Below are 13272 nucleotides of genomic sequence, written 5' to 3'. Positions count from 1 at the left end.
ATGAAAAGAAAAAAAGAGGGGGGGAAAGCGTTTTTTTAAGAGTTTTATCTTGTGTCATATTTTTTATATTTGTAATAGATGACTTCATAAAAATATAACTAATGTGTGATTATTATTAATGGTATATACCGTTATGGGGATAAGTAAGCAATCAACCCTGCAAAGGAACCCTTAGTTGTTCAGACAATGTGAGTACAAATACAGAAATTCTGCTCCCATCAAAGCCCAATGTTGCAATTATACAACATTTCTCTAAAAACATACAAAAACATCTTTTTTTTTTAACTCTTCAATTTCTGCATCAAATGCCTCCTACAACAACATCTGAAAGGTCAAATGTTTTTTTTTAGGTTTTTCTATATTTGGGTCTTACAGGGTTAAAAGTTTCTAAAGACTCTCAACAAAGTACATTGTACAGTAAGCAGCAACAACTGAAAACATGGCAAAACGATATAAAAATATATGTTAAGACTTATCAATAATAACAGATTTGTTTTTAAATGTATGTATACGTTTTAGAGCCTTTTTAAAGAAAATCATATAGCAGATTACTGCGATGAGGTGGCGACTTGTCCAGGGTGTACCCCGCCTTCCACCCAATTGTAGCTGAGATAGGCTCCAGCGCCCCCCGCCACCCCAAAGGGAATAAGCGGTAGAAAATGGATGGATATAGCAGATTAGGGCTGGCCGATATATCGATATACTCGATATATCGCGGGTTTTTCTCTGTGCGATATAGAAAATGACTACGGTATATCGTTATATTCGAGTATACGTTCTCACTTCTTACGCAGTTGCTTTTAGCTGCGGGCATTACACTGCATGTGTTTCCCACTCTTTCTTGTCTCTCCTTCTCACAGAGACGTAAAACAAGCGCACCTTCTTACATACTGTACGTCACGTGTGCAACCATTTCCAGATCACCACCGTATGAAAAAAAAAATCAACAGAAGGGGATAACGTCCGCAGTAACCTACCACATAGCGAAGGACATACACTATTTGATTTCCTATTATGCAGCTCATTTTAATTTGACAGTTATTGAAATATCTTGTGTGACATCATGCACAAAAGTGCACTTTATTTGTTTTAAACTATTGTAGTGGTGTTCTGTACAAAAAGTACACTTTAATTTAGTGTTGTTTTGATCAGTCATCTTGGTGACATCATTCATAAAAGTGCACTTATAGCTTGTTTTAAAATGTATCTGACAATATTGCACTTTATGTTTTGGAAATGACATGAATGTTTGTGCCATTGCTAAATAACTGTTTAAAAAATACAGTTTTGGTAAATTGACTTAGTTGTGATTTCCCTCTCTGCATGAAAGTTTAAAATGAGCATATGTTAATGCAGTATGAACAAGAATGTTTTAATGTAGACACATAGAATCATCATACTGCTGTGATTATATGCATCAAGTGTTCATTCAAGGCTAAGGCAAAATATCGAGATACATATCGTGTATCATGGCATGGCCTAAAAATATCGAGATATTAATAAAAGGCCATATAGCCCAGCCCTATAGCAGATAATGCAAATTATGCGATGTTGTCCAATTGACCACGCCCCCACTGCCACAGCTATCTTGGCAATCTAGGGGGAACCCTGTACATTGCAATATAGACTTCAAGCCTATATGGAGCCCTACAATGCTGTGAACAACAAGAAGCAGTCATGCAGCTAAAATATCAAACTTCAGTCAACTCTCTTGCTAGGTTTCCATTATCGCTGTTTATAGTTCAACAGAAATGTTATCCATTTACTGCAGGCTACCTCAAAGAGACGATGGATGGATTACTGAGTAGGTTTTGGCTTTTCATGTGTTTCATCCTGGGGGGGAGATACAACAGTAATTAAATGAAAATATCCGACATAACTTGTTTTTGGCACACAAGTTTTCCACGACAAGTTCTAAACTCTTTTTGTGTCAAGGTGTCCAACTTGCAGAGGACACCATGTTTAGATGCCGAACCCTTCGTGGTTTTGATATCGACCTTTGGTATTTTACCCTTCAGTAAATACCACAGAAAACCAATGTTTTTTATTATTTAATGAAACAAAAGGGACGGTGGATTTAGTGTGTGATAAAATAGCTCATCATCAATTTTCAAAAGCATGGCCTTATGGCTGTAAAAAGGTCTCCAGCCAGAAGCAGCACAATGCAATCAAGTGGATGCAGTATAAATAAACCACGCAAACATTCGGGCATGGGAGTCGTGCACAATGGAGAAGAATTAAAAGTGCCATAGGCTGGCTCCCTCACACTCACACAAGTACCATTTGTCCAGTCTGCTGCCAGCTTGTGTCCAGCGGCATGGTGGACTTGTAATTTAGGAAGGGGCTGTAGCATGGCAACAACGAGCAAAAAATTCCTCTCTCAGCACTGCCGTGTTGTGTGGTCTTTTTTAACACGTTCAAAAAGCTCCACTTTTTAAGTTGCACAGGTTACGGTTTATATCAGCAATTATCTAGTGACAATAACTTGATCTACTGTTTCAAACATGACCTGAATGATCAAAAAACAACATAAGATAACCATGATAGTGGCTTTAAAAAAAAGTATGTAAGGCTCTGGGTTGTGGGCCAGGTTTCCAGTGTGGCACAGCAGGAAAAGGAGGTCCGTTGAGGTCCTGACCCTTGAGGATAGTTGGTGAACTTTACAGCTGCGCTTTCCAAAGAAAACCTCACTCACGGTTTGCTCAGAACCTAACTGGATCACATGTACATGTGTGGTAGGTGGAGACATGTTAATATAAAACACACACCTGTGCAACTTGATGCAACCCGTTGTTCAACTTGCACTCCTTAAGGGGACTGACAAGCACGTGTCTATAAATTAGAGCAAGATTGTTTGAAAAAAAATGAAAAATGTGCTCATTTTAAATAGTTGCTAACTCCTGCCAATGTCCCTAACTGCCAATAAACCATTGAGCCTTTGTCTAAGGACTGTAACATTTTGAAACATATCTTTATTACATGTATAGTAGGGCAGGGCGATAAGCGTTCAGTATTTTTTTTTCTTCCTCGTCAGAAGAAACGGGAAGTTTCAAAGCAAGGTTGGTTGCATGAACAAAGGCACTCGCTCACAGGTAACCGGGCAACGCAGGAAGTGATCACTGATTGGTGTAACAGCCAATCAGGTAACAGTATCAACTATCACGTTTGGTTGCGCCATCTTGTTGTCTTGCAGTTGATTCTTTGCATGGAGTGAGAAGAGAAAGTAAAAATGAGTGCTGCAGAGAGCGAAGAAATTGTGGATGAAACAGGAAAAGTCACCTCAACAGTATGGCAGGTTTTTTTGTTTTGTTTTGTTTTGTTTTTTAAATGGACTGCAGTCAGACCAATTTGGTCGGTAAATAATGCAAGGCGCTCGTCACCACCAAGATCGGTAATCCCACATCACCTAAGCCTCACCCTTTAGAGCACAACTGTAACTTCCTGGCACTAAACCTACAGAAAATAGTTCTTGTCAGGTTTCTATATGTTTACATTTTAACACCTGTATATATATATGTATATATATATATATATATATATATATATATATATATATATATATATATATATATATATATATATATATATACAAACCCCGTTTCCATATGAGTTGGGAAATTGTGTTAGATGTAAATATAAACGGAATACAATGATTTGCAAATCCTTTTCAACCCATATTCAATTGAATGCACTACAAAGACAAGATATTTGATGTTCAAACTCATAAACTTTTTTTTTTTTTGCAAATAATAATTAACTTAGAATTTCATGGCTGCAACACGTGCCAAAGTAGTTGGGAAAGGGCATGTTCACCACTATGTTACATGGCCTTTCCTTTTAACAACACTCAGTAAACGTTTGGGAACTGAGGAGACACATTTTTTAAGCTTCTCAGGTGGAATTCTTTCCCATTCTTGCTTGATGTACAGCTTAAGTTGTTCAACAGCCCGGGGGTCTCCGTTGTGGTATTTTAGGCTTTATAATGCGCCACACATTTTCAATGGGAGACAGGTCTGGACTACAGGCAGGCCAGTCTAGTACCCGCACTCTTTTACTATGAAGCCACGTTGATGTAACACGTGGCTTGGCATTGTCTTGCTGAAATAAGCAGGGGCGTCCATGGTAACGTTGCTTGGATGGCAACATATGTTGCTCCAAAACCTGTATGTACCTTTCAGCATTAATGGTGCCTTCACAGATGTGTAAGTTACTCATGTCTTGGGCACTAATACACCCCCATACCATCACAGATGCTGGCTTTTCAACTTTGCGCCTATAACTATCCGGATGGTTCTTTTCCTCTTTGGTCCGGAGGACATGACGTCCACAGTTTCCAAAAACAATTTGAAATGTGGACTCCTCAGACCACAGAACACTTTTCCACTTTGTATCAGTCCATCTTAGATGAGCTCAGGCCTAGTGAATCCGACGGCGTTTCTGGGTGTTGTTGATAAACGGTTTTCGCCTTGCATAGGAGAGTTTTAACTTGCACTTACAGATGTAGCGACCAACTATAGTTACTGACAGTGGGTTTCTGAAGTGTTCGTGAGCCCATGTGGTGATATCCTTTACACACTGATGTCGCTTGTTGATGCAGTACAGCCTGAGGGATCGAAGGTCACGGGGCTTAGCTGCTTACGTGCAGTGATTTCTCCAGATTGTCTGAACCCTTTGACGATATTACGGACCGTAGATGGTGAAATCCCTAAATTCCTTGCAATAGCTGGTTGAGAAAGGTTTTTTCTTAAACTGTTGGACAAGTTGCTCACGCATTTGTTGACAAAGTGGTGACCATCGCCCCATCCTTGTTTGTGAATGACTGAGCATTTCATGGAATCTACTTTTATACCCAATCATGGCACCCACCTGTTCCCAATTAGCCTGTTCATCTGTGGGGTGTTCCAAATAAGTGTTTGATGAGCATTCCTCAACTTTATCAGTATTTATTGCCACCTTTCCCAACTTCTTTGTCACGTGTTGCTGGCAAATCATTGTATTCCGTTTATATTTACATCTAACACAATTTCTCAACTCACATGGAAACGGGTTTGTATATATATATATATATATATATATATATATATATATATATATATATATATATATATATATATATATATATATATATATTTTTTTTTTTTTTTTTTTTTTTTTTTTTTTTTAAGGCTGCAAATAACGATTATTTTGATAATCGATTAATCTGTCGATTATTACTTCGATTAATCGATTAATAATCGTATAAAAGAGACAAACTACATTTCTATCATTTCCAGTATTTTATTTTTAAAAAACAGCATGCTGGCATCACATTCTTTCAACTTGCCAAATAGAACAAGGCAAATGCTACAAAAATATATTTTTTTATAAAGTGCACATTAAAGTCTTCCTTTTAGATAAGGAGCCAAATGAATTAAACATAGTAAAATAAATAACCAAAAAAAAAGTATAAAGTGCACTTCTGTTTGTAGCTGAACGTTAACAGTTAAGAAAAACACTTTTGTTTTGAACATTTTCAGATAGGAGGCCTTTCCAATCATTGTCAAACATTAATAATAATAACCTATTCAAGTCTTCAGTTTAAATAACAAAGAAAAACATAACACAAACCAAGTGTTTCACAGGCTTTGCCAAATGGCTCTTTAACAACAGGCCACGGAGGTAGAATTGGAGTATGAAAGAATGGTTGTGCAGGAACACCCACATTCTCACTGACTTACAAGAAACTGTGCATTGCAATGCAAAAATGTTAGCATGTCCACATGCTCTGGGCTAAGGCTGGCTCTCTTCTTGGAAGCGATGTTGCCTGCTGCAGAGAAGAAGCGCTCAGATGATGTTGAGGTGCCAGGAATGCACAAGTAGGACTTTGCTAACCTGGCCAAGGTGGGATATCTATTCTCATTAGCCTTCCACCAATGTAATGGATTTGCTTCCTTCTCTCCAAAGTATGTGAGGACCTCGTTCCTCACTAGGCTATTGGGATCCTCGCCTTTCCCCTCTCAATGCTCTTCTTCACTATTGGTATCAGAATCGAGGAGTGAGTCAAGTAAAGAAAGAGGAGTTATATGCGCAGGAGCAGCTACAGTAATGGTGGAGGTGACACTGGTTTGCTCATGGACACCGTCACACTGCTGCTGCTGATCCCTTCTCACTTTGAATGCCTCTGTTTGCACTTTGGCTTGCACCTTAAAGACCTGCTCAGGCATCAGAAATTTGAGTTTTCTGAACCTCGGGTCCAGGGCGGAGGAGAGGATCACCGTGTTCGGTGCTGTGTCAGAGAAGGTAGTCTTCTTCCATCGCTGTTGAAGCTGCTCTGTAGCAGTGACTTGGAAAGCCTGCATTGCTGCTGACTCAAAGACAACTGTCTGGGTGGACTTCACTGGCCCTTTCACGAGTGGAAACATAAACATAAACATAGTGGCACATTCAAAGGGTTTAAGGGCTTTGGAAAGCTCTTCAAGTAGGTTCCACTGGTTGGCTTTTAAGTCAAGGTACCGTTTGCCTCTCTGTGTAACAGTCGAGTCGGACAGCGTGGCAGTTACAGGCCACCTTTGCTCAAGCAGTCGGCTAATCATATAAAATGTGCTGTTCCATCTAGTGTTCCAGCTTGTGCTGGGCTGTTCCCATTTGTTGCAGTTTCTGTCTTAGTTTGTTGCAGGCTATGTCACTTTTTCTGAAATGTTCCACGAGACATCTTGCAGCCCCAACTGCTTTTTCAATGTTTGAGTGCTTCAGTGAAGAAATGATCACTAGCTGCAAGGTGTGCCCAGCGCAGCGGACTGAAGACCACCCATGCTTCTCTTCAAGAAGTTTTGCTGCAGCCACTATATTGGTACCATTGTCATGTACAATAGCAATAATTTTGCTTGGGGGAATTTCAAACCTGGCTACGACCTCTTCCAACCATTCTGCAATGTTGGATGCTGAATGTCTTTCCTCTAGTGCAGGGGTCGGCAACCCAAAATGTTGAAACAGCCATATTGGACCAAAAATACAAAAACAAATCTGTTTGGAGCCGCAAAAAATTAAAAGCCATATTACATACAGATAGTGTGTCATGAGATATACATTGAATTAAGAGGACTAAAAGGAAACTAAATGACCTCAAATATAGCTACAAATGAGGCATAATGATGCAATATGTACATATAGCTAGCCTAAATAGCATGTTAGCATCGATTAGCTTGCAGTCATGCAGTGACCAAATATGTCTGATTAGCACTCCACACAAGTCAATAACATCAACAAAACTCACCTCTGTGGAAAGTTTGGTGGACAAAATGAGACAGAAAAAGAAGTGGCATAAAACACGTCCTAGAAAGTCGGAGAAAGTTATACATGTAAACAAACTACGGTGAGTTCAAGGACCGCCAAAATTAGTAGGACAACACGGCGCTCGCCAAATACTCGAATCAGTGAAGCATGTTTAATATAAACAGTGTGCTTTGTAACAATTAGGGAGGCTTGTGTCATGTTTGTCCTCCTACAGAAACCATATTAAAACAAAAAATAGATTTTTTTCCCCTCATCTTTTTCCATTTTTCATACATTTTTTAAAAAGCTCCAGAGAGCCACTAGGGCGGCGCTAAAGAGCCGCGGGTTGCCGACCCCTGCTCTAGTGGCATGGTCGTAAGGCAGGTAGACTTCATGTTCCATTCCTCTCCAATGTAATGGCATGTAATGCCAAGGTAGGCTTCCGTGGGTACACTTGTCCACACATCAGTAGTCAGAGCAATTTTGCTCTGGGTGGCTTTAATGTCAGTCTTCACTGCTTGAAATGTCTGCTCGTACTTCCTCTCCGTCAGTTTGGTAAAATGGGTCCTCGAGGGAAGAGTGTAACCAGGGTTGAGGACGTGAATCATTTGTCTGAAACCGTCATCCTCCACCATTGATAGTGGCTTCATGTCAGTTACCAACATATTCAGGATACCATCAGTCGATGCAGCCGCTTGCTGTGGTGTGCAGACCATTCCTTTGTACGAAGTCGCTAATGCTGGCTTGTTTCTTTCTGAAATGAGAGAAACCATATAATGAACGTACATAGTAGCATCATTTACATGTAACTCAATACATACCTACTTGATTTATTTAATAATTTCTGACGTAAAAGGCACATTTTTTTCATATTATGGTCACTGCTGCCTAGTTTTTCTTGTTATATTCTTATTTTTACCGTTATATTTTTATTCTTATTGTTGCTTTTTTATTTTTATTGTAATATTTTCTTTTTCCATTTACACCCCCATTATTTACTTTTTACTTTTTAAATTCGATCTCAATTCTGTACACTGCTGCTGGAATTTAAATGTTCCTGAGGGAACTCCCTGAGGGAATCAATAAAGTACTATCTATCTATCTATCTATCTATCTAAATACGCCACCATATTAAAAAAAAAGATAAATGAAATACATGGACATTGGGGATGCAGCATACACCAATAATAACACAGAAATGTAACTCATCAGATCAGAACTGGATCAGATATTGTACACGTTTCTGTTATGAATAATAAAGGATTAATTTTAGGCTGCCTCTGAATAATAGCATGAAAAATTCCAGCACCTTCATAACATTTATTTATACTAAAACGTCACTCAAATCTAAATGGATATATATAGCTTTATTGGGTGGGGCTCCATTGATCCATTATGAAACCAACCTGAGATATTTCTGTCCGTTACGTTTATTTCGAAATTGGTAATCGTGCGTTTTCTCTCTCAAAACGGAGTCAAATGTGCCGGAGACACATTATCAGCAACAAAGGCATAACGTTAACGTTACTCACAAAAAAGATGAACTCATGAATGCCTGTTGCCACTCAAAACAACACAGAAAATGCACTCTCCAAGAAGTTCCTAACACACTGAAAGTTAATACACAACTTCGCTTTCTTAAGAAAAAATCTCCTCGTTAACAAAAGATTAAAAACACACAAAGACGGACACAATGGATCCATGTACCCGGACTATGGACTTAAAAAGTTACGTACCGTGAGTTCTTCTCTTCATCCATGGCTCCCACATGTTTTCTCTTCAGGTGCTCTCGAAATGATGTTGTACTTCCGTGCCATGCGAGGTCCATGCTGCACATTTTGCAGGAAACTGTCTTCTTTGCAGTGTTTAAAGTGAAGTGTTCCCACACTTTTGATGACTTAGGTCGTACACTTTTCTCCATTGAAGCATTAACCTCATGATGTTTCTCCGCCGAACTATCTGTGTTTTTTTCCTCCGCCATTTTTCGAATGTTTCCAGGAAAGGAGACGGCGTCGTCACGTGAGCTGCACATGACACATCATTGGCTGGCTTACTGGCACCTCATGAGACGTAGCCTTTTACTTTTGTACTGTTTTTGTACTTAGTTTGATTATTTTTTCTCAGCTGTTTGTAAATGTTGCAGTTTATGAATAAAGGTCTAAAAAAAATAATAATAATAATAAAATAAAAAATAAATAAAACGTAGCCTCAGCGCATGCGCATAACATAGATCCAATGAATCGATGACTAAATTAATCGCCAACTATTTTTATAATCGATTTTAATCGATTAGTTGTTGCAGCCCTAATATATATATATATATGTATATATATATATATATATATATATATATATATATATATATATATATATATATATGGGCTGCAACTAACGATTAATTTGATAATCGATTAATCTGTCGATTGTTGCTTCGATTAATCGATTAATAATCGGATAAAAGAGACAAACTACATTTCTATCCTTTCCAGTATTTTATTGGAGAAAAAAAACAGCATACTGGCACCATACTTATTTTGATTATTGTTTCTCAGCTGTTTGTACATGTTGCAGTTTATAAAAAAGGTTTATAAAAATCGACCCAGCAGATTTGGTCACATTTTCAGTAGACCCATAATAAATTCATAAAAGAACCAAACTTCATGAATGTTTTTTGTGACCAACAAGTATGTGCTCCAATCACTCTATCACAAAAAAATAAGATTTGTAGAAATTATTGGAAACTGAAGACAGCCATGACATCATGTTCTTTACAAGTATATGTAAACTTTTGATCGCGACTGTGTGTGTGTGTGTGTGTATATATATATATATATATATATATATATACATACATACATACACACACATACACATATACATAAACACATGATATTGACTTCAGAGTGTGCATTTTTTTCTTATGGGGAACTATGCTTCACTATACAAACCTTTCGGTTTACGAACCATGTTCAAAATTAAAATCATCCATACATCCATCCATCCATTTTCTACCGCTTGTCCCTTTCGGGGTCGCGGGGGGTGCTGGTGCAATCTAAGTTTGTAAATCGAGGTTTTACTATACTATGTTGACATGTGATGTGTATCGGTCCATCTCACTCACACATGATCGGTATCGGCAGCATAAAAGCCTGATCAAAACATCCCTACAATATAGCTGGAGAGGTCAATAAACACAGCAGTTATTGGACATTGGAGTCCATTGAGTTTCAATGAGGTTGTGTTAGACAGCTGATAAGACTGGGTGGGCAAGTTCCTCTGCATTTCACACACTACACCCCACCCCCCTTGAAAGATGACAACAATGTCTATGTATTATTTTCCCCCTCCATCCTGTCCATTGTTGCACTGTTGCAGCAGCACTCACCCAATCATAAGCGAAGGCCCAAACACCTTAATCCCCCACACCGTTCTACGCTAAAGCTGCTAGTTTCAACATAGCATTGTAATAAGAACTATTTCGCAAATAAAATGGCCCGCGGGCCACATTTTGTACACCCTTGTGTTGACCCCCAGGTTCAGGATTTGGATGCATGGTACAATATAGGCTCTGCTAGAGCTTATTTTCTGTGACAGTCGTTCAGACATAAGTGTGTATGTTTAGTCAAATACTTTGTGCTTTAAAGGGTCTGTTTATATATAAATACAACAGGAACACCACCAGCTAGCTTATGTTACCAATAGTGGTGTGACATAACATTTATACTAGTCTGGCGTTCAGCCTGTCACTCACGGCTGTCTCATACACACATACATGCCCGAAGCGCACCAAAGCAATCCTACAGAATCAACTAATGTTGTTGCTACAATAAGCTATGCATTCAATGAGAGCTAACGCTAGTAGCTAAACTTTGCCAGATTGCTGTCATTAGCCAACAACAAAAAATTCCGAAAGTGGGTGAGATATAATGCTTAGGGCTGGGTACTGGCAATGGTGTCACGATACCTTTCACAATACTTGAGTCACGATATTATGATATGGCAGTATACTGCAAATTTTCACATAGCTCACTGATGCATCTTAAAATACAAGTTGCACAACTCTGGATGACTGTAATAATTCCAATATGATCTGTAAATAATGTGAGGCATTCGTCTTCACCAAGATCGGTAATACTACACCACTATGGCCGTGCTCACCCTTTAGAGCACAGCCGTAACTTTGTGGCACTAAACTTGCGAAAATAGTTCTTCTTAGGTTTCTCTATGTTTACATTTTCACACTTTGCACTATTTTGTTACACTTTATTAAGCATTTCTTATGTGGGCTATACCGAGGATGTCGTTGTGGCTTGTGCAGCCCTTTGAGACACTTGTGATTTAGGGCTATATAGATAAACATTGATTGATTGATTGATTGATTGATTTCTTACTTATTTTTTATTTTTTTACCTTCATTTTAAGAAGTTATTAAAGGTTCAATGTGATTTTAGAATTTTGTTTACATTGATTGTTTTGAGTGTTTTCCTGTCCTTTCCTTTCTGCCTTGATATCTGAGGGATTATAATCACAGGAAGGTAAAATTTTAAATAAAAATGTTTACATTAAATATATGTTACTCCTGGTCCTTAATTTAGATAGGTCATGAAAAATATCAATAATTATTGATATTGACCAATATAAAAGACTTATATCGTGATACAGTTTTCAGCCATATTGCCAAGCCTTAGTAGATACTACATGGACCAAAGTTCCTACAACAATGTGGGAAACACTCCTTAACAGAACAGGGGTTCTCAACCTTTTTGACCTCGAGTCCAACTTTTTTACTACAGAGGGGAGCAGGGCCCACTCAAATATTAACACGTATTTAGTCATCTTACTCTAGTCTTGATTTTAATCATATTCAATATTATATATAATCTACTTACTGTTTAACAGGATACACATTGTCGAACAATATGAAAGCATGTGTTACTCAGATAACACATAAACCTTAGGGTTAGGTGAGGCTGATTAGGAAAATAAATACTGAACAAATATACTGCAAAAGAATAGATTTGTAAAAACTGATGTAAGATAATTACACAGTGCTGAAATAAATACACCATGACTGAATTAATAATAATATATGTCAATAGAATTAAAGTGTAAATGAAAACACAGCTTCACCACTTCAGTCATATTTTTTGCGCTTGAGAAACTCTCTTCATGACTTTAGCGCCAGACTACCTCTGTTTGTTTGATATTGTCATTACTGCCACAAGAGGTGAAAAAGTGTATCACAACTGAGTACCACTACGGCCCATAGCTGAGAAACATATATTTTTTGGCGGTCCTGTAGGGGGCGCTCGCTGGTTAAGAAACATTGATTTAGAAAGTGTTCATGACATCTGAGCTCGTAGAACCCAGCTGACAGCGTCTATGGTTACATATTTTTAAGTTTGTCAGGTAAATACTTCCCAAACCGTCCCTTTCTTTGTGCAACATGTTTATTTCATAGCTTTTTAGCATGTTAGGTCTATAAAAGAGTAATGAACTACAGGTGTAGCCTGTCTAGCTATGGTTGTTGTATCGCAGCACTTAGTTAATTAATTAGATCATTAACATCAATGTCAACACAAAGACAAAGAAGGAGAAATGTAAAGAAAACTACAGTTTAGCACAATTTCTTACCAGATAATCCATGTACAATCGTCGTATTGTCCCAGCAACACGAAGAGACTTTAAAGAAGTCACGTTCGAGCTTCAGTGAGTCCAACAATGTTGAAAAAACAGACGTCCCGGATCACGTCGCTTCGTATTCCCCACCTTCCTCGCAGCCACACTGGGATAGACAAGCAGCCTTTAGTGGGCTAGCTGCTCGGTGGCTTCCCTTTCACCGTCTCCTCTGCCGGAAAAACGCCGAAGCCAGGCAGCGATGTCCTGGGTCGACGCCCAGGGACGGTTAAAAGTGTCCGAAATGAGGTGCTTATTTTCTACCTAAAACGCTCACTCGCCCGCCGCTTCGCTTGCAGTCATTTGTCACACAGCCATAACAGTTTCAGTGCTGCCTTCAGGAAA

General features: G+C 38.5%; 1 protein-coding gene across 4 annotated transcripts in view; it reads right to left on the bottom strand.

Moving 5' to 3' along the window:
- The window catches only part of LOC133623351 (ADP-ribosylation factor-like protein 15), a 314561-nt gene extending 301289 nt beyond the window's left edge, over nucleotides 1-13272 (bottom strand). For all 4 annotated transcript variants that reach the window (XM_061986568.1, XM_061986570.1, XM_061986576.2 and 1 more), the window contains exon 1: nucleotides 12886-13272. In XM_061986568.1, the coding sequence (XP_061842552.1) occupies nucleotides 12886-12897 (12 nt within the window). In that variant the 5' untranslated portion in view covers nucleotides 12898-13272. The remainder of the gene's footprint in view (nucleotides 1-12885) is intronic.

This window comes from Nerophis lumbriciformis, linkage group LG12, assembly GCF_033978685.3.
Source record: "Nerophis lumbriciformis linkage group LG12, RoL_Nlum_v2.1, whole genome shotgun sequence".
NCBI lineage: Eukaryota > Metazoa > Chordata > Actinopteri > Syngnathiformes > Syngnathidae > Nerophis > Nerophis lumbriciformis.
Note: the sequence above shows the minus strand (reverse complement) of the source record. Positions and strands in the feature narration are given on the sequence as shown.